At 39.9% G+C, this 23402-nt stretch overlaps 1 protein-coding gene across 1 annotated transcript in view; it reads right to left on the reverse strand.

Annotated features, from left to right (window-relative positions):
- The window catches only part of kl-5 (male fertility factor kl5), a gene marked incomplete at both ends in the record, with an annotated part of 115237 nt that overhangs the window by 398 nt on the left and 91437 nt on the right, over positions 1-23402 (reverse strand). Inside the window, 3 exon segments of the mRNA NM_001015499.4 lie at positions 3570-6329; positions 6382-6548; positions 6607-6745. Of these exon segments, the coding sequence (NP_001015499.4) occupies positions 3570-6329; positions 6382-6548; positions 6607-6745 (3066 nt within the window).

Consider the following 23402-nt stretch of genomic DNA (forward strand, 5'->3'; position numbering starts at 1 on the left):
TAATATAATATAATATCATATAATATAATATAATATAATATAATATAATATAATATAATATAATATAATATAATATAATATAATATAATATAATGTAATATAATATAATATAATATAATATAATATAATATAATATAATATAATATAATATAATATAATATAATATAATAAAATATAATATAATATAATATAATATAATATAATATAATATAATATAATATAATATAATATAATATAATATAATATAATATAATATAATATAATATAATATAATATAATATAATATAATAAAGTATAATATAATATAATATAATATAATATAATAATATAATATAATATAATATAAAATAATATAATATTATATAATAAAATGTAAAATAAAATAATTTAATATAATATTATATAATATCAAAGATCCCCCTGAAGTCCAATGCACTGTATAAATTCTAGAATGTTATCGGAGTTCAGGGCTGCAATTGTTTCCCGTGAAACTACATACATGCCCAGGAGAATGTTCCTCTTGATGGCATGCGCCACGCAATCACATATAATATGTGCAGAGTTCTCCTCCTCCATGCAGCAGAAGGGACAAAGTTCACTGTCTGCAATGCCAATTTTGTGCAAATGGTTGTGAAGCCGGCAATGCCCCTAGAAGAATCCCAGTCAAAATGCGCACGGTGTTTTTCCCGTAGGAGAAGAATCTTAGACTGCAACGATAGTTCCTTTGCAGATTAAACTCCGCACAGCGTCCAATAGCACAGACTTCAGCTTGAAAAATGCTTGTGTATCTGCCCATTGATTCGTGGTATTTTAACATGAGGCCTACAACCCCAAGCCCACTTCCCTCGTCAATGAGGGATCCGCCTGTATCTCACTTTATTCTTTTTGGTTTCATAGGGTGTACTTTCCCCAGGGTTGTCTAACTGTTCTTATTACTGAGATGAGGGTTAAAGTTCAGAATGAACCTAAGCTCAGCTGGCATCTCATCCCTTGGTTGCATTAGCAAAGGGATATCCCTTCTTAGGCTTTCAGCATCCTAACTTGTGAGGTTGCAGTCATTTCCCGCTCCCTCAAATATTGTTAGGGTGGCTTTCCGTTTCATTTCAATGACGATATGAAGCATCGTCACCTGCATTTGTACTTCTAGGGCTGGAGTGGGACAGGTACGCATTGCTCCTGTCATGCATACGCAGTCCATTCTCTGCAGCTTATGGAGTTTCGCCTTAGTGGTGCCCCATAGGTTAGTATGGGTCTGACTACCATGAGGTACAGCCATCTTATTATGCGTGGTGAGGTTCCCCACGAATTACCAGCAATGTTTCTACACGTGAAAAGTGCTCTGGTGCACCTATCAATTGTGTTATCGACATGAGTTTCGAAGCTAAGTTGGAGTCAAGTGTTATCCCAAGATACTTAACTTTATTGCGACATTCTGACAGGGTTATTGTCTTCATTCTCTGAAGCTTGTACCTATTTGTGAAAGGCCTTACCTCTAGCTATGAGGACAACATCGTGGGTCAGTCTTTTCAGGAACTCGTCTACCAGAAGGCTCCACAGGAGAGGTAAGAGGATACTGTGGACGACAGTCCTCACATCCTCCTTCGGGGTATTTGGTACCAATAAATTCACAACCTTCTACTTGCCAAAATTTCTTAGCCATTATGTCGACACGAGTGTTTGACTGAGATGGGAAATATCGATGCTGAAGATTCTAATGTAATTGACTTCAGTTACCTCTGACTATCCAACCGTGAGCTGTACCTAATGGTCTCAAAAATCTTGATGATAATTTGTATTTTAAGCAACAAAGCTTTAAGGTTAAAGAAAGGATGAACTTATCAATGAAAGGCACAAATTTTCTTGATGATAGCGAAAGTCGACGACCAACTGAAATCGGAGCTTCTGGACCAAATAGTGGCAAATGTACCGGATGTCACGAAAACACTTGGAATGGCTTGGAAGCATAAGTCGGTTTGCTGTTTCCTCCGTGATGAAACGAAATTAATTTATATTGGATGAGAACCAGAGCCGTTGGCATTTTCCTTTTCTGGCTGATCGAGTCAGGAGTTTTGTTTTACGGAAACTCTGCTTCTGCAATGACCTTGTCCTGCAAATTAATTAATAAATTAGTTTTCAAAAGTAGTTTGTTGTTCACTTAGACTGACTAATTTTTTACTGTGCCAGAAAATAGTTAGAACAAGGATAGTGAGCACCTGTGAGTTTAAATAAAAGATTTCGAATTGTGGTGAATTTGACAACACACATTCATGTACGAGTCTGAGACTTCTGGGGACCAAAAGAAGGTGTCTTATTGGTGATAGAGAAATGAAGCGTTGTCGTTGTACCATCAAAAAATGGTTGCTTGTATGGTATAACTAATCGTAAGAATATGAGTATTGCTAGTATACGCATACAGCCATAGAGCGTTATTGATAAAAAAGCAGCCTGAAAAACACGCTCTACGTACCGGATTTAATCTGTTATCGGTCTCAAAAATATGCGATCACAGCTAATTGGAGAAAAATAGTTTTTACGGCTCCCAGTAAATTGGACTTGTATCAAATCGAGGAAACACACGAAAGTAGCCTGCTCGCTGTAAGTAAGCAAAACATCATCACGAAATGGCATGAGCCTTTCAGCAATTTAAATTAGTCGGATTTGTACACAATTCACATCAAGGACAAAGCGACTCCCCTGAGACTAAAATCAAGGGATCTACACTGGCTAATAAACGTTTGCCTGGAGTACAAAGTCCTCTTGTTAAATTCTGTTCTAAAACCCATATAGGCAATGCATCGATAAGCAGCATAGACAAAGGGCAGTCTAGGATTATGAAAATTATAAATTATCCTTCGATTAAAACAGAAGGAATCATAACCATCGTTGCAGAACACCCGGAAAGCGCTCCTCTGTTGAGACAAAGAACTCCTAAATCCATTTCTTCCCACGTCGAGAATTTTTCGTCTTCTCCTCTTCTTCTTCTTTTTGTGGAACTCGCCTTAGCCCCGGAATCTCGGTTGCTCTTTTCACAAACTCGCGCTCGGTGACGGCCTCTGTTTTATTCTATCGCAGACAGATAATATTTTAGGACGTTAGAGTGGACATAGCAAAAAAAAAATGTTCAAAAAAGTGAGCGCTCCAATTTTGTGATGTTTTAGGGCGTTAGAGTGGGCGTGGCAAAAAGTTTTTTTTTGCAAATCGTTAGAAATTTAAAAGAATAATAAATATGTGAAAAAATATCAACACATTTTTCAAGTGTAACAAAATTGGGCTGCGTCTGTCTCTAGAATTTCAACCTTCTAGCTTTTATAATTCCTCGAAGTTCATACGGGCAGACGGGATATTGATCCTGATCTAGAATATATACCTTTTGTATGGTTGGAAACGTTTCCTTTTTGCCTGTTACATACTTTTCAACTAATCTAGTATACCCTTTTACTCTACGAATTAAAAAATTAAATTAAATCCCCTAGCACTTCCCACCTCGTTAAAAATTGGACGTCGTTAAAAAAATGTATTATGCTAACATAAAAAAAATTCTTTTAGATTAAAAGAAATGTGTTACTCACGTAAGCTCCTCTTTCCACTTTTTGGTGACATCACAATTAAGACACATTCTATCGAGAGGCCATTCGTTCTTGCGCGCCGTCTGTTGCATGATAGCTGTGAGGAGCGACTGAGGATTAAAGAATCCTGCCAACCAAATTGATGAAGGCATGCGAAAGTCGGCAACCCAACCCTCTAGCTCTCGCAGCCGCAACATTAAATCGGAGAACCAGGATTGTAGCCCTAGCATGCTGGGGTAGGCTAGCTTGGTCCACTGTTCCGGCACTTGGTCCATGTAAAGACAAACCATTAAATCCTCCATAACTGATGAAATAGTCAATTCTCCTTTAAGGCCGAGGTCAAGCTCATTCAGAGAGCGCTTCAATTCAGTCATAAGATTGTTCATTCGCTCACACTCTTGAAATGCCACAATAATGTATGGACTTCGGTCTTCGACGCGACCCATTAGTTCTAAAATGTTAAATGGTGTGGGAGTTTTGTCAAGTATATCTTCTATTATGTTTTTTATAATGTCTTCCTGTGAAACTGTCTCACCACCACTAGACCCACCTGTCATTCTCGGCTGCAACTCGAAAACTATTCGGAAGAGTCGTTCAGAAACCGTAGTTAGGAACCCAATCTCTGCATTTGAATGAAGGCCGTATAGAGATGGACTTTCAGACGGAAGGTTATCATCTATGTAATTGTGGTAGCCAGTATATTTAAGTATTCCTGGAGCCGGAAAACCCTGGCAATACTCTAGCTCCCCATCAATTAGCTCTGGCTGCATAAATTCCTCCAGATAAGTTCGGCATAAGCGGCGGTCCCAGTCGTCTGTAATGTGACCTCCATACATAATCTCTCCGAAAAGATATCGTAGGTCTTCCCAAGGTACTCTGGTATTGGCCTCCAGGTAATTGTACAGCACATAGACTGATATTGTCAAATCGCCCACGTTAAACGGGTAGCTACGGTTCCAGCCTTGTGGTCCGAATTTCCTACGCTCGGCTACCACGGCATGAAAATAGCAAAGAGAAAAAAGAATAGCTTTAAATTCAGTCTCTTTCGAGCACATTTCTAGAGTCTCGTCGCTAAAATTATCTAAGGCCTTATGGATGTTGGCCATCATTCCAGTAGGAGGTTCATTTGTTATCTTTATGGCTGATTCAAGTATTCCTTGGGGCAAGATATGAGCAGCAGGATCACCGGCAGGTTCAGCGCTGAGAAAGAGCCGATAGCTTGTGTGGACATTACTAAGAGACGATTCCATCTTTTTTTCTAGACTGGGTAGCCAGCGCGCGACCAGGTGAATATTTTGTAGAATGACCCAGTGCCCATATTGGGATGCAATTTCAATGGCGTTTTCTGCGACTATTTCCTGGCCTTGGCCAAGCGAAACACTGTGAAAGTTTTCGTGATCAAAGCTAAAACCCAAACTTTTTCCAAGCTTCTCCACATCTTTTAGGGGATCAACGCCGGGGGAGAGAACAAAGAAAATGTGAGTCTCTGGACTAGATTCCTCGAAAGTCCTAGAGAATTCCATAGAGCGAGCATCAATATATTTAGACCCAAGTTTTTCTTCAATAAAGGAGCGCATGGCGTATGACATTCGATCCGGGCGTATGCATCGCATTATGCAGAGCCTTTGAATGGCGGATTTTCCTTTCCATTCTCCTGGAAACTTTTCATTTTCAGGACTCTCTGAGTCCACAAACTTTTTCCAGCGCTTGTGTGATCCTTCAATGTCCTTTTCAAGGCCCTTGAATACTGCCTGGTTGTTAAGCGCTCTTATACCACCCCACCCTACGTGAGTTAGCCATGTGAAATTGGACGTCTGATTCGGCATATAAGGAAAGCGCAGTAAAAAATCAAGTTCGGTAGGCTCTACTTCACCAAGATTTACTAGGATCTGAATGCACAATTGTGTCAAGAAAATAAGCTTATCTTGCTCAAATAATCCTCGTGAGGTGTACACAAAGCTACAGAAAGTTATCGAATCTATCAGATTCTCAACGCGGTCTTTTAGCTTTTCAGCAGCCATTGCTTTTAGCATGGCATTGTTAAACACCACTGTAAATGCCTTTAACGAGAACTGATATATTGGATTGATTTTAAATAGGTCGTTAAGAATAAAGTATATAATAGAAGCGCGTTCGGCGGCAGGACGGTACGCCTCTCTGGCTGAATCTATTTGTACACCAGTTATTTTTGCCTCTGCAACTTTGACTTCTATTTCGTCAGCAGTTTTTTTTGTCTTTTCTAGATTCATTACCAGAGTGACATCTTCAAGGACGTTGTCTCCAGCAGAAGATAAGCGAGCAAGCAAATCGTCTTCAAGAAACTTCAGTGTAATTTTGAAGTGATTCTGCTGCTGGGTTAAGCGTGTGCGCATTGCCTCTAGATCGGGGCGCTCCACTTTAACTACTTCAGCTAACAACTGATCTTCTAGTCCATCCCGGGTTACGGTAAAGTTTATAAGAGTTGTTTGTGCCTGCATCTCCGGTTTGTAATGTGGGTTTGCTAATTTCGTATGCAGAATTAGGCGAAATCTGGAATTAAAATCTATTTCTCTATCTCCAATCTTTAATACGGTCCCCTTCTTTATCAATTGGCGTCCTAGGAGAGGATTTAGGACTGGATCAATATTTTCACCTATATTTTCAATAAGTAATACACTTCCATTACTGACTGCTCTCTCAACTTGATCAAGATAGTTTCGTTGCGAAAGTCTAAGTACTACCAACCCAGTTCCATACTTAGTCTTGACCCACTTTATTCCCTGACTTTTATATTAATTAGAAAGGAATTTTCGATAATATTTGTAATTAAACTTACAGTTGAGGGTCAATCATAAGGGGATATCGTTCAGACTGCACCAAAATTGCAGCATTTTCCGCTGACATCCTATCACTTGGCAATCCTTGGTTATTCCACTCCGCAATCTGCGCGTCATCACAAATCATCTCAAAAGGATCAACTCCATCCGTCGAAGGTATAGGTGGCTTTATATGAAATATTTTTTACTCGTAAATACATACAGTTATTAATTATTTTCCTTACTTGACTATTTTTGAATGCAGGCATCCACAATTTTTCTTGTAACTCCTGGCGATAAGCCCGCGTAAAGCACCCAACATAGGAAATGAAGCACGAAATAATGAGAATGTCACCGGGTAGTTGTTGAATACCAAAAGTTAAGCTGGTAAAGAAAAATAAAAAGTTCGTTACAAATTCATGTTAAAAAATAACACTATTTAAAAACAGGAGAGAATGATATATTCGACTTCCCAGACTATCAGTTATCCGTTACTAAGAAAAATCAAAGAAATTGTGTACTTTCGGGCGTTAGAGTGGGCGCGGCAAAGAGTTTTATAGTAAATCGATAAAAGTTTACAAGAGTTATATGTCCCGCTAGTTCACGGTGCGTCCAAAGTCTGAATCGTTACCGTTCGGCCTGCGTGCCCTTGTCCGGCACGAGTCCAAGGCTCAACGCGGGTTCCAGAGTCCATTAACTCCCGTTCGGCCTGACCGCTCTTGGCTCTTCTCGCAATCCAGTAATCTTCGCTGTTGCTAGGCCGCTCCCTGCGCCCGAGGAGTCCTAAAACTCCTCACAACTCACAAAACGTGTGAAAAAAATAATTTTGCAAAAGTGTGGGCGTGGCAATTTTGGCCAATTTGTGGGGGATATAGTGGGTGTCGCAACAAGGGCCAACAACATTTATGTTGGGTTGCCCAAAAAGTAATTGCGGATTTTTTTAAAGAAAGTAAATGCATTTTTAATAAAACTTAGAATGAACTTTAATCAAATATATACAGTTTGTCAAGAAACAGTTTGCACACCGTGAAATAAGTTGAATTTTTGACTTTAAAGGTCAAAATTAAGGGTTTTTTGCTTAATTAAACGCAATTTTTTTATAAAATATAATTAAACAATATTTATTTTACTTATAAATCAAAAAACAAATTAAAAATATTAAATATACAAGAAAATAAACAACAAATTCCAAGTTTACACACTTTTGAGACTGTCAAGAAACTCTTTACACATTTTGTTTTCCTACTTTGTTTTGTTCTTTTTCTTAGAACGAACTAGATTTTTCCGTTATTTTTGGCTTATTTTTGGCACGCTGATCAAACGTGCTTAAAGCGAATTATTAAATTTAATAAAATGCCTGGAAAGAGATTAACTTTTGAAGTTACCCAATTAATAAACTATAACCAACAGTTGGGAAAATCTTTTCCAGAATTAGTATAAATGTTTTCTGTATCCCGTAAGACCGTCTACAATGTTTTAAATGGCTCGGAAAAAGAGGGCAGGCTTGAACCTAAGAGTGGTAGTGGGCGGAAAATTAAAATTAAGAATCGTGTAGACCGCTTTATTATGCGAATAGTGATTGCGAACCCCCGAATCTCGGTCAGATCACTTGCTCTGGATATCAGGCAAGAATGTCACCTAACTGTGTCACACGAAACTGTGCGCCAAGTCATCCTACGCCATAGGTACTCTTCAAGATTTGCAAGGAAAAACCCTTTGCTATCAGATGCCAATATTGAAAAGCGTCATTCATTCGCTGTGAGCATGATGGATCATGCGGAAGAGACTGGGATGACGTCATATTTGGTGACGAAACAAAAATTATGCTCTTTTATAACGATGGGCCAAGGTCTTTGTGCGCTAGAAAAACAAAATATCATTCCAACGATAAAATTTGGAAAAATGTCACTGATGGTTTGGGGCTGTATCTCCAGCCGTGGAGTGGGAAAACTAGCCTTAATTGAGAGCACAATAAATGCCGTGCAATATCTAGAAATTTTAAAAAACAAATTTGATGGCCAGTGTAGAAAAATTTAGTCTGGTTAGCAACAACAAGCCAAACTTTAAGTTTTACCAGGACATGATCAGAAACATAAAGAGTGCAATGTACGCACCTGGCGCCTTAATAACTGTGGTAAAGTGATCGATACGCCCCCTCAGAGTCCTGATCTGAACTCCATTGAAAATTTGTGGACCTACTTAAAGAAAAAGGTGGCAAAAAGGGACCTAAAACACGACAACAGCTTATGACTGTAATAGTCGAAGAGTGTGAAAAGATCCCGTTTGAATATGACCTGCAAAAGCTTGTCCATTTCATGAAAAAAAGGCTTCAACTTGTAGCTAAAGCCAATGGGAAACATACTACATACCAAAACTTTTAAAATTTTAATAAAATAATTTTTAAATTTAGGATTAAACTTCGATTTAGTGTTTTGTGTAAAGAGTTTCTTGACAGTCTCAACAGTGTGTAAACGTGGAAGTTGTTGTTTATTTTCTTGTATATTTAATATTTTTAATTTGTTTTTTGATTTATAAGTAAAATAAATATTGTTTAATTATATTTTATAAAAAAATTGAGTTTAATTAAGCAAAAAACCCTTAATTTTAAGCTTTAAAGTCAAAAATTCAACTTATTTCACAGTGTGTAAACAGTTTCTTGACAAACTGTAGTTGGATTTATAGATTTTATAGTTAGACAGACTGATAGACATGACCAGTTTGACTCGGCTATTCATCCTAATCAAGAATATATAATAGAATATTAAGCTTTTTAATATCACAAAACCGCGCCCACTCTTTTGAACCATTTTAAGATTTTTTTCATAGTAAATTTCTATCGATTTGCCAAAAAACTTTTTGCAACGCCCCCTTTAACGCCATAAAACAGTCCAAAACTGCCAGGCCCACACTTTTGCAAAATGTTTTCATATTTTTTAATAATTTTATTTGTCGTCTAAATTACTATCCACTTGCCAAAAAACTTTTTTCGACTCTAAATCCGTAAAGCAACCAAACCGCTTTTGAGCAATTTTTAAATTTTTTCCCATTTTATTCCCCAATATCTATTGATATAAAAAATTATGAAATTTCGCTGGGGAACTTGACTAAAGCATTCTCTCTTGTATTTAAATAATATATTAGTATAACATTTTTCAATGAATTTGACCTAAACTCGAAATATGTAACTTCGGTTCTTAGATCAAAATTGATTTCGGCAACGAAAATCGTCTTTTAGCACACATAAATAGTTACTCGGTTACTATTTTAACTGCTACTAATTTGGCAACTGCATGTGCCATCTGACGATAAAAGAGATCGCCCATAACTTTTACGTCTGGAAGCAAACACTGATTCTGTTGAACTAACCCAATATAACTTCTTGTAAACTTCCGACAGAAAACATCTAGGATGTAGTTTGTAAGGAGTCTAAAATCTCCCCACAAATCTGGATGCAGGGGAGCGGCCTAGCAAAAGCGAAGACGGCGGTCAGAGTCAATGGCGGAGTCAATGGCGGTCAGGTCGAACGGTAATCCATCCGGCAGGTGGTCCTTCGGAGGAGACGACAAGGACCTGGCGTGTTCGAAAGAGACAAAGGAGCGCGAGCTCCGGAGGAGTCAGCCGTGAAAACTGTACAATAAATAGACTTTAATTCCTTGGGCGGGCAATCACACAAATAAAAAATTTGGTGGGACGAACGGACGAACTCTCTGAGCTAGCCCTAGCCCTTGCAATTCGTAGATAGCAGAAATAGCGTTGCCAATTGTTTAAGGAGTACAGAGATGATGAATAGAGCAGCCGAACTTCCGAAAAACTTCTCAGAGCCCTTGAAGTATTCGAGGTGGATTCCTGTGAGGCCCGGTTGGAGAGCAGCGACTCCATACTATTGGCTCTGATAGCCTCTGTGCTAATGTGCGCGAACGATGCCATTTCGGTCATCAGCGGGGCATTGTAACCGTGGGATGGTCACGTTGCCGCATAACCCAAGATATTCGCCCAATAAGATGCTTCAGATGCCTCGAATTTGGCCACCGGGCTCCCAACTGCAAGTCAGTCGATCGCTCGGACTGCTGCCTACGGTGCCGCGAGCACGGTCATAAGGCAAAGGGCTCAGTAGCCCCACCAAGATGCCTGATCTGCAGTAGAGACAGGTGGTTTTGCATGCCCAACCTACAAAGCTAACACCAAAGGAACTAATAGCCGTAATAACGATGCTAGAACAAAATAACATCATTCAGCTCAACGTCAACCATTGCGCAGCTGCACAGAACCTTCTGACTCAAACAGCGAAGGACCGCAATGCGGACGTAGTGCTTCTGAGTGAACCATACCTTCCTGGTGTGGGTAACTCAGGATAGAGAGGAGAGGATAGAGGAGTGGGAAACTGACCAAAGCGTGGCATATCATACTCGAAAATAAAAGGAATCCACTTCTACAGCTGCTATGCTCAACCTAGCGATAGTCCGAAACCCTTCGAGGACATGCTCGAAAAGCTGGTTAACCATGCAAGTGGGCGCAGACCAGCACTCATCGGAGGTGACCTTAATGCCTGGGCGACAGAGCAGTCGAACTTGTGATACAAAAGGTCGAGCAGTGATCGATGCCATGAACCTGCTAGATCTCGTATTGCTAAACGACGGAATCAAACGGACGTTTAATATTGACAGAGGTACGCCTTTCATCGAAGTCACCTTTGTTATGTCCATGAGGACATAACGCTGAGCGACCATAGCCTGATCACGTTCTGTGCCCGAACAATGATGCCGATATCCAAACAGCGGAGATGTGCGCTAGAGCCAGTATGGGACATCCGAAAACTGGATGAAGAAATGCTGGCATACCAGATCGAGAGTATGGAGGAAAATGAACACGAAACGAAAGACCCCTGCCTACTGGTGGAGTGACTCATTGCACCAGCTTCGGACGGAATGCCTCAAGACGAGGAGGCAAGCGCAGCAATCTAGAGGGCAACCGCACCACGCCCAGTGCATTGAGACATATAAAGCGAAGCGAACTGAGCTATAAACGTGTGCGTACACTCAATTTGGGTGTTTGAATCTTACTAACTCGCTACTGCGAGGGCTTCGCCTTTTATTCATTCTTACATAGGTTCTTATTATCTAATTATATAATGCAGCGCTTGTAAGACGCAGCAGTCTGCGTTTGTAAATGCATCTAAGTTTTATTCTTAAATCTATGTTTGAGGCCCATGACCGCGCTAATCACCTCCCGCGTGGTCATACTTTGGCAATAGGCCGCTGCAACCGTACTTATCTGTAGTTGCCACTTATGCTGTCCAGTGACTTGTTTATTGCAGCCCATAAATAAAACATAATTATAGATTGCCTACTTTTCATGTCTAAATACATATTTAGACATTCTCCGGGGGGAAAAATGTACGGCCAGTACATTACATCCCCATCGTTTGTTTTTTCCGTGACTACCCGGACTTTATCATCTTGTCCCTTAGTCGTCCTAATGATTCTTCCCATTGGCCATCTTGCAGGGTGATGTTTTATAAGAACCAGATGTCCCTCCTTCAGTTTTGGCTTTTCTTGGCGCCAATTGGTTCGCTGTTGCAATGACACCAGATCTTTCCATTTCTTCTAAAAATCACCTCTGATGCGTTGAATAAGCTTCCATCTTCCATCTTACTTTCGTCAAAATGTTCAGAAGCTCCAATTAGAGGTCTTCCCACCAGAAAATGACCCGGCGTTATGTCCTCACCATCGTTTTCGCTCCTTACGGTGACTAATGGACGCTGCTTTGATTTGACGTAGCAGCGAGGCAAATACTTCATATGTAAAGCTGTTTTCACCGATAACTCGTTTAAGGTGATGCTTCACTGATTTTACACCAGATTCCCATAAACCTCCGATGTGGGGGCTTCCTGGGGGAATAAAGTGCCACTTGATGCTTTCTTTTTCTAGTGTAGGTGCTTACTCATTATAGTTTTTAATGGCAGCTAAAAAATTTTTTGTCCAATTCTCTTGAAGCTCCCACGAAGTTTGTTCCATTATCTGAGTATAGGTTCTCATTCTTGTTTCGTATGTCTCGAATTTGTCTGACGAAGCGACCTAACAGCTTTCAGATGTATCGCTTTTGTTGCCATACAAACAAATACACAAATGTATCCCTTATACGTTTTTTGACCTCTTCCCTTTGAGCAGCGAATCTGGAACGGTCCGGCGTAGTCGATTCGAGTATTTTGAAACGAGTAATCAGCCGTTACTCGATTAACTGGTAAATTTCCTATCAGTTGACTGGACATCTCTTGCTTGTATCGTATGCATACAATACATTCTCTTAAATATTTCTTTAAGGAATTTTTTATGCCAAATATCCAGAACTCCCTCTGAATATAAGTTCTCATAATGTTTTTGAGTAGTCTTCCTCTCATCTTTGTTATGCAGCGTAATACATACGCTATTACTCTAAGAAGTTTGTCGATCGATGATTACTTCGATAAAAGATGATTTTGCAAATATTCGGATTTTATCAATGTGGAGACCACAACAATTTCCGATTCCAATTCGGCCCTCTCCACCAAATTTCACAGATTTTAAGAGCTTGCGGTGATATCCCTCTTGAAGCCACGTCTGCTGGATTTTCTTCCGATTTAACGTAATTCCATTTGACATTGGGAATTAATTTATTGATTTCTTCCACTGTAGTTCTGATGAACTTTGCTGCGCTTGTTCTGTATCCAAGCAATAGTCATTTGCGAATCACTCCATGCATGAGTTGTGATCTTGCTGCTCCATATAGCTATCACCATCGCTAATACCTTTGCTAATAAATGCGCAGCACATAATTCCAACTTTGGAATTGTTTTCCTGTTTTTTATAGGATTTACTTTGCTTTTTGCTGCTAGCAAAGTAACTATGCCGCCTACTTTTGTATTTCTCTGATGATCGATCTTTCTCTGATGATCGCAGAACCCATGTAGCTCCATATTACCTTTGCAGCATCCAGTCCAGCGGGAAATGCTAATTTCTTCTAAATATGATAGACCTTTAGCATATTCCATCCACCAGTTAGCTAAGTTGGATTCCAATACAGCGTCCCAAGTCATCGGTAACTTCCACAGCTCCTAAATGAAACATTTGCCTTGAATCGTTACAGGTGCCAAACATCCTATTGGGTCGAAAATTCTGGACAACTGTGATAACACTAACCGCTTTGTTATGCGTGTTAGCATTAGGTTTTCTGCCGAAAACGTAAACGTATACTTCTGTGGATCCCATTGAAGTCCTAAGGTTTTGATCGATTCATTCTCCTGAATGCAGATTTTCTCCGTAGCACCGTCGTCCTGAATGTCGGCTAAAATACGTTCGTCATTTGCAACCCATTTTCGCAGATGCATGCCGGCCCTCTCCATCACTTGTCTCAATATTTTTGAAATTCATAGCACTCGTTGCTAAGACGCTATCCTCTTGGCAAAGGCAACTCTCGTAGACATCGGACTGCTAAAGCTCACTGATCGGCAATTTTGGATCATCTCTAGAATATATTGGTATTCTTGGGGAAAACAACAGAATTTCTCGAAGGACCAAAATGTTCACACTAAAAACTTGTGCGTACACTTAATGAGTTCTGTAGTTAATTAATTTCAAACGTAATTATATATTTTCATCTTTACTTGATTTGATTTTATTGATTTATTAGTAGCTTTGGTGTTCAATGTTTTAGGTCTCCCGCGTTGGTGTTGTTGTAGTTGGCATCTGCATATCTTCCAACGTTGCTACAAGTGACGGATTGCAAGTCGTCATTATTGTCGCTTTTATTAAAAAAAAATAAAATTTTTTGTTTTGTATTTTTGGTTTTTCCGAAGAGTGGTCCTGTCACGGACGCCATATAGTTAATTAATTCCAAACGTAATTAGTTATTTTCATCTTTATTTGATTTTTGTTCGCTCGTGACAGCAAAGTGCTGACACTAGCAATATCTGCAATATGTATGGAAGTTCATACTCGATAACCAATGGGAGTCAACGGGAGTCAAGTCACGTCAAAGGCGTACATTGCTAAATTTGCATATTTAGGATTATGATGGCCTTAAGGATCTATGGTGGCCTTAAGTTTACTTATTGGTTTTCTTTTTATTGTACATCATTTTATAATTAATATTAATATTATTATTATTATTATTATTATTATTATTATTATTATTATTATTATTATTATTATTATTATTATTATTATTATTATTATTATTATTATTATTATTATTATTATTATTATTATTATTATTATTATTCTTATTATTATTATTATTATTATTATTATTATGATTATTATTATTATTATTATTATTATTTTTATTATTATTATTATTATTATTATTATTATTATTAATATTTTTTTTATTATGTTCGTATATCCTACATCTCCCTCCTTTAAAAAAAAAACCGTAATAATATGAAGTTATTTTCAAGTATATATGTAAGTTAGACCAGTTGGCTCAGTGCACGAAATTTAATACCATCACGTTAAAGTGCTGACCCCAGCATCGGGCCGGAAACCCGTGCGCAGCCGGCAAACACAGCATATTTGCGTGGCCGCTGCGAGTCTTTTGTTAGCTGTAAGATTCATTTTTTATATTCAGTGTATGTTTGACTTTAATAAAGAGCGGTTGCTCGTCTACATTATCACTCCGACTGTTTGTCGCAAAACATACTTGTATTAATTACTCTACCAGACCACAAGGCTGGTAGTTAAAAGAGGAAAGTTCCTCTCAACCTAATATATTGGACAGCAGCGAGGGATCCCCCTGCCACCCCCAATTTGAATATCTGGCGCCCAACCAGTGGTAGAAATCACCAACACCACCCACTTAGCTACTAAATTTGCGGCAAAGCAAAAGACAGCGGCGCGGGAAAAGTGAAGGGAATTAGTGACAAAATAACACACACACCAAAAACAAAAAATTATGTGAGTGGGAACCGATGCTAAACGCATTTTAAGTCTGTGAATATTTAAAAAAATATATAATAATAAAAGAATTATTAATCCAGCAGATACGCTAAAATATGGTCTCGCATCAATTTTAACAAAAACAAAAATCGTATAATTGTCTTTTATAACGGCGCATACGTTCGCTTTTCATTTATTGTTGTTGTTTTGTGTTTCCATTCAGTTCAAGCGCGACATTCGACGCTGCAGCCTTTGTCTTTAGTTGTTGTTTGTTTGGCTTTGGTCAACTGCTGCCCACACAGGCAGCTTTTGCATACCTAAGCGAATTGGACTGCTCATGCAGCCCAGTTTCTCACAGTATAGGAATAGTACACCATACTCCACGGACTCAGAGTCCGATTGTGAAAATCAGCCTTCCCCTCTAAGACGTGCAACCGCTAATTCCCCTACAATGGCGATAGACCCAGAACAACTCAAAGCTGTAATACAGGCAGTGGTAGCCAATACTTTAGCGGACGAGGCTGCCAGAAACGAGCTCGCACAAAATGAAATGCGTCAAAAAATTGAGGATCTGGCCAGCCAGTTGGCAGCAACACGGGTCGCGCCCACCGCAGCAGTGGCCCCCGCAATCAAGGCTTACCTACCCGTAGACATAACTAGTAGCGTACCATGTGACAGGACTTTAGACGCCGTTAAATATTTGCCGGAATTCTCGGGGTCACAGGAATCTTATGTTTCGTGGCGACAAGCGGCGGTTGCTGCGTATCGCATATTTAGAGATTACGACGGCACCTCTCGCCATTACGAGGCAGTGACAATTATTAGGAACAAAATTAGGGGCGCGGCCAATAGCGTTTTATCCTCGTTTGGCACCGTACTGAATTTCGATGCCATTATAAATCGGTTCGATTTCACGTACAGTGACAAACGCCCAATGCATGTCATTGAGCAGGACATGAGCACTTTAAGACAGGCAAACAACATGACCCTGTTGGAGTATTATGATGAGGTTGAGAAAAAACTCACCTTACTCACAAATAAAGCCCATATGTCTCACGAGCCATCGGCGGCTAAGATATTGTGCGAAAAATTCCGAGAGGACGCCTTGCGTATTTTCATCTCGGGACTTAAACGCAACCTCACTGACGTGCTTTTCGCGGCAAAGCCGAAAGACATGCCGTCAGCCTTGGCCTTAGCGCAAGAAGTGGAATCTAACCACGAGAGGTACGTTTTCGCAGCTAGTTTCGCAAGAAGTCAAGAAGACAAAGATCGCAAACCTGCTGCAAAAGCGCAGGGTCGTCAACTCGACAAGTACGACCGCCATGACCCACAACCTAGTAATACCAAAAACCCGTATTTTAATAGGCAGCATAGGGCACAGGTCCACGCCGACCCGCAAGGTACCAAAAATTACAAAGACGACGGCCCACCGGAGCCTATGGAGGTCGATCCCTCACTTTCTAAGTTGATGCAGCCGACCCAGGCCTGTACCTACCGGAACAGACGACCAGCCACCTCCGAGCGCACAGGCGCCGTGAGGAAACAACAAAAAGTTAACTTCATTACGCAGAATGCGGAAGAAAAGACAGGAGCATATGCCGCCGCCGCCGCCAAAGCGGAATCGAAAATAGACGACGATGCCATTACCGAGTATGACTCTGACTACCTCAATTTTTTAGGGGTAAATCCCTGTTACCCGTCATCAGACGAAGAGTAGCAGGGGTACCAATGAAATTCCTCTTAGACACCGGCGCATCAAAAAATTTCATCCGGCCTCGCAAAGAGATAAAGGGTGTCTGCCCGGTGGACTCCCCTTTCGAAATTCATTCAATTCACGGCACCACCATCGTTACAAAAAAATGCTTCGTCTCGATTTTTAATTTGAAAGCGACTTTTTTCATTCTACCAGATCTTACAACATTCGACGGTATAATCGGGGCCGACCTGTTAACACAGGCCGGTGCATCACTTTGCCTCGCCTCCGCCCAACTCAAATGGGGTCAGGAAGTTGAGAAGAATTCATTCCATAAATGCACTGACGTCAACTTCACTAACGTGGAGTGCGCAGATGCACCACCTTTGGTGAAGAAGGCATTTCTAGGGATGATAAGGAGCCGAAAAAACGCCTTCGCAGATCCCAACGAGGCCCTGCCATATAACACATCGGTAGTGGCCACGATTAGGACTACTAGCGAAGAACCCATTTACGCTAAATTATATCCATACCCCATGGGGGCAGCAGATTTCGTCAACAACGAAATCCAAAACCTGCTTAAAAATGGTATAATTCAAAAGTCGGTGTCTCCGTATAACAACCCAATATGGGTGGTTGATAAAAAAGGAACCGACGAGGCCGGCAATCAAAATAGACGATTAGTCATAGACTTTCGTAAGCTAAACGAAAGAACTATCCCAGACAAATACCCTATGCCAGATATCTCCATGATACTGAGCAACTTGGGCAAGGCCAAATTCTTCACGACATTGGACCTCAAGTCAGGGTATCACCAGATCATCTTAGCGGAAAATGACCGCGAAAAAACTTCCTTCTCCGTAAGCGGGGGGAAGTACGAATTCAAGAGGCTTCCCTTTGGCTTGAGAAATGCTGCCAGCATCTTCCAGAGAGCCATTGATGACATTCTCAGAGAGCAAATCGGCAAGACTTGCTATGTCTATGTCGACGATGTAATAATCTTCTCAGAAAACGAGAATGCTCATGTCAAGCACGTGGATTGGGTTTTAAAAACCATAAGCGATGCAAATATGAGAGTCTCAGTGAAAAAGTCAAGTTTTTTTAAAAAAAGCGTAAACTTTCTTGGCTTTATAGTCACCAGTGATGGCACTACCACTGACCCAGAAAAGGTCAGGGCCATTAAAGAGTTCCCTGAACCAAAAAACGGTGTTTGAGGTTAGATCATTTCTAGGTCTCGCGAGCTACTACAGATGCTTCATTAAGGACTTCGCAGCCATAGCAAGGCCTATTTCGGACATCTTAAAGGGCGAAAACGGAAGTGTAAGCAGACACAGATCGCGACACATCCAAGTACAATTCAATGAGGCGCAAAAAAATTCTTCCGAAAAACTGCGCAACATTTTAGCATCCGAAGATGTTATGCTCCGATACCCGGATTACAAGAAGCCATTCCATCTAACGACGGATGCTTCAGCCTACGGTATTGGAGCAGTGCTTTCACAGTAAAACCGTCCTATTACAATGATCTCGAGGACATTAAACATTCGCCACAAACGAAAGGGAATTATTGGCCATCGTTTGGGCTTTGGCCAAACTGAGGCACTATTTATATGCGGTGAAAGATATAACTATCTTCACCGACCATCAACCATTGTCATTCTCGGTATCAGACTCTAACCCTAACGCAAAAATTAAAAGATGGAAGGGTCGCATCGAGGAAACGGGTGCGAAGGTGGTCTATAAACCGGGAAAAGAAAATTTGGTTGCTGATGCCCTGTCTATGCAGCAAATCAATGCCATAGAAGAACAGGACGCAGAATCATGTGGTGCGACCATTCACAGTGAGATTTCCCTCACTCACACCATAGAAACTACGGATAAGCCCCTAAATTGCTTCCAGAACCAACTAATTCTGGAAGAGGCCCGCTTTCCGCTAAAACGCTCTTTCGTCCTCTTTCGAAATAAGAAACGACATACAATCAACTTCACTGACAAGGAATCATTACTCAATGACCTTGCGGACGCAATAGTCCCCAAGGGCGTAAACGCCCTCCATTGCGATTTGCACACGCTAGCAACGGTGCAGGACGACTTAGTCCGGAGATTCCCGACTACAAAATTCTGGCACTGCAAAAACCGTGTTACAGATATTTTTGGGGTCGAGGAGAAAAGGGAAATCATACTGGCAGAACACAATAGGGCCCACCGATCGGCCCAAGAAAATGTGAAGCAGGTTCTCACAGAATACTACTTCCCAAAAATGGCCAAACTGGCCAATGAAATTGTGCAAAACTGCAAAACATGCGCTAAAGCAAAGTATGATAGGCATCCTAAAAAGCAAGAGATTGGCGAGTCCCCGATTCCCTCTCATGTAGGAGAAATGCTACACATAGACATTTTCTCAACAGACAAAAAATATTTCCTCACTTGCATCGACAAGTTTTCGAAATTCGCCGTCGTACAGCATGTACCGTCAAGAACAATTGAGGACTTGAAACCGGCCTTGTTACAGGTCATGAATTTTTTCCCAAAGGCCAAAGTGATTTACTGCGATAACGAGCCATCGTTAAAATCGCACACGATCACGGCCATGCTTGACAACCATTTTGGCGTCAGCATCACGAATGCGCCGCCCCTTCACAGTGTGTCAAACGGGCAAGTGGAACGTTTTCACAGCACCCTACTAGAGCTCGCCAGGTGCCTAAAAATTGACAAGGGCATGAGCGACACCGTGGAGATAATTCTGTTAGCCACAACCAAATATAACAAATCAATCCATTCGGTCATCGATAAGAGGCCAGTCGACGCAGTACAAGAGTGCACGGACGACACAAGAGAACGGATTGTTGACAAAATTAAGAGTGCCCAAGACGCGCTAAGGTCTAGAGAGAATGTTTCTCGGCAAAATAGAGTCTTCGAAGTGGGCGAAAAAGTTTTGGTCAAAACTAACAGAAGACTTGGCAATAAACTCACTCCCTTGTGTGAGGAAAAAGCCATACAAGCAGACCTGGGGACCACGGTCCTCATTGAAGGGAGGGTGGTCCACAAGGACAATTTAAAATGACTCTCTCCCTTAATTTTTAATTTTTTATTATCACTACCTATTATCAGCCGTTTGGCATACTTCGATTTAGTAGATATTAGGTCCGTTGCCAAAGGCGCGACGTTGTAGTTTTAATTGGTATTAATTTAGTATTAATTGGTGATGGGATAAACCTCGGCGAACAAGAATAAGCGACTAAAAAATACATTTCCACAGGTGCAGAATTTTCATCCTCCTCTCACTGGCATTGGTGTCAGCGCGCGTCACTGACTATTCGCAAACAAGGTATATCCCCATCATAGATGGAGAAATCCTGGTATGGGAAGAACTCGCATATGTGACCCACTCAGCAAATCTCTCGGAATACATGCGCATAGTCGAAGAAACAAGCAGCATGAACGAGATGTTTCCGCAGTCTCATATGAGGAAATTGCTAGACGTGGATACCTCGCACCTTCGGGATACGCTGGATTCGCTAAAAGTCCACCACAGAATAGCAAGGAGTTTAGATTTTCTAGGCTCAATGCTAAAGGTAGTAGCGGGGACGCCGGATGCCGGCGATTTAGAAAGAATTAGGTTCACAGAATGGCAGTTGACACAGTCAAACAATAGGCAGATCAAAATTAACACTAGGGTACAAAATCGGATTAACCAATTAACAACAACAGTAAATCAAATCCTGCAAACACACAAAAATATCCAAATTGACACCGGCCATTTATACGAGACACTGCTGGCTAGGAATAGAATGCTAATGATGGAGTTACAGAACTTAATGTTGGCTGTAACACTGGCAAAAAACAATATTGTCAGCCCAAATATCCTAGATCATGCAGACTTAAAATCAGTTTGGCTGAAAGAACCCACCGATACCCCCATAGGGGATCTTATGTCCGCATCGTCTGTAAAAATACTGCAATCCCCTAACATGATACACTTTATTATCAAATTTCCCAGAATAAAATTATCTTGCAAAAAGGTCACTATTTTCCCAGTCACTAGCAAACGAGTTATGCTGCGGATAACCGACAACATGGTAGCAAAGTGTGGTGAAGTAGTCCACACAATCAAAAATTGCATCCCAACATCGGGGGCTACCTTTTGCCAACTATCAACGGAAAGCTCATGCGCCAGGGAACTACATGCGGGCGTCCTAGCACATTGCGAGTCACAACCAAGTGACCTACACCCGCTCACCCGCGTGGACGAGGGTATCATCATCATCAATGACCGGCCAGCCAGGCTCACGGTAGACAACGAAACGGAAGTCTACCTACGCGGCACACATCTCATCACCTTCAACGATCGCGTCGTGATAAATGACACCACTTTTGTAAATCATGACAAGGCCCAAACAAGAGCTCCAGGGGTAGCGAGTTCCCCATCATTGAATATCACCGCCAACAGAGATATTCTGAGCCTCCCCTACCTTCACCAGCTAAGTGAACGTAACTTGGAGTTCATCAAAGAGTTCGGGAGAGAAATTGATACTAATCATCATCATCGCATAATATTTATCGCAGCAGCGATTTGTTGTGCATTGGTTTGCATCGGCATCACCTGTCTACGGTACATCGGAGCGCGGAGATCTGCAATCCAGCTAAACGGGATGATCGCTGAATTAGGACCAACCGAGGACGGCCGCAATCTTGAAGGGGGGATAGTTAACACGGGCCAACGAGCTAGACCAGTTGGCTCAGTGCACGAAATTTAATACCATCACGTTAAAGTGCTGACCCCAGCATCGGGCCGGAAATCCGTGCGCAGCCGGCAAACACAGCATATTTGCGTGGCCGCTGCGAGTCTTTTGTTAGCTGTAAGATTCATTTTTTATATTCAGTGTATGTTTGACTTTAATAAAGAGCGGTTGCTCGTCTACATTATCACTCCGACTGTTTGTCGCAAAACATACTTGTATTAATTACTCTACCAGACCACAAGGCTGGTAGTTAAAAGAGGAAAGTTCCTCTCAACCTAATATATTGGACAGCAGCGAGGGATCCCCCTGCCACCCCCAATTTGAATATCTTGTATATATATATATATATATATATATATTTTATATATATATATAATATTTTTTTTATATATATATAATTATGATATATATATATTTTTTTTTGGTTTTTTTTAAGTATGTATATAAATATTTGAAATGAATCAGTAAAGAAATATTAAAATATATATTTAATTTAAAATATATATTTTAGATTTTATATATATATATAATAATTTTTTTTTATATATATTTGTAATTATGATATATATATATATATTTTTTTTTTGGTTTTTTTTTAAGTATGTATATTAATATTTAAAATGAATGAGTAAAGAAATATTAAAATATATATTTATTTAGATTGTATTTGAAAAGTAAAAGTTTTGTATTTTAATGTTTTTATTAGTTTTTTATTTGTGGTTGGCCAACCAAACAAAATGTATTTGGAATTAAAAATTTGTAATCTTTATGGACTATCTGTTTTTTATTTTTACTTCCTATAATTGTAATGTTCTCATCATCTCCTATTTCTGAAAGTAAATATGGTCCTCAATAATTATTGTCAAGTTTATGACCCGTTTGGTTTTTAAGTAATATCTTATCTCCTATTTTTAATTCAAAGTAACTAATATTTTGTCTAACATATTTTCAGCTCTGCTATATGCTATTTCTAATCTTAGCTTAACTTCTTTTGAATAGTCATCCATGTTGTAAATAGGACCTATTCTGTCTATCCTGTTAAAATCTGTGAACTGTTTCACAGGTGGTCTATAATTTGGTTTTTATATTCCGTTCCCAAGTCCGTTATGATTGTTTTCATTGGACCGTACTTTAAAATAAAATTTTCGAATATAGCCTTAGCAACTGATCTTGCACTTTTATTTGGAATAGGTACCGTTACCAAATATTTTGTTAAGTCGCAAATGATAGAAACAGCATACTCATTCCCGTTTTCTGATCTTGGCAGTGGACCAATGATATCTATCAAAACTATATCAAATGCTGTTGCTGGCGTTGTCAAAGGTGTTTTAGTGTGTTTTGTTGTCTTTGCTTGTTGGCATTTTAAACATGTTTTAATAATTTTTTATTTTCTTCAGGGTTCTAGAAATTCCTGAATGACATCCTTCTGACGGATCATCATGATATTTAGACAGTATTGCTTTTATTCGAACCTTGTCATTTTTGTCTATCTTAGTTATCTTGTTTAATAGCGCTATTTTTTAATTTTTTTAGTATTTTATTGCTCTTTTCTTTAAAATTCTTTATAGTGACAAATTCGAAGATTTGTTCACTTGGTGACAATTGTGTTTGGATGATGCTATTAATTCTTGCTTCTTCATTAAGCCTTTGAAAGAATTGATCTAAATCGATTATTTCATTAGAACACAAATTAG

The sequence above is a fragment of the Drosophila melanogaster genome, chromosome Y (assembly GCF_000001215.4).
Source record: "Drosophila melanogaster chromosome Y".
Lineage (NCBI taxonomy): Eukaryota > Metazoa > Arthropoda > Insecta > Diptera > Drosophilidae > Drosophila > Drosophila melanogaster.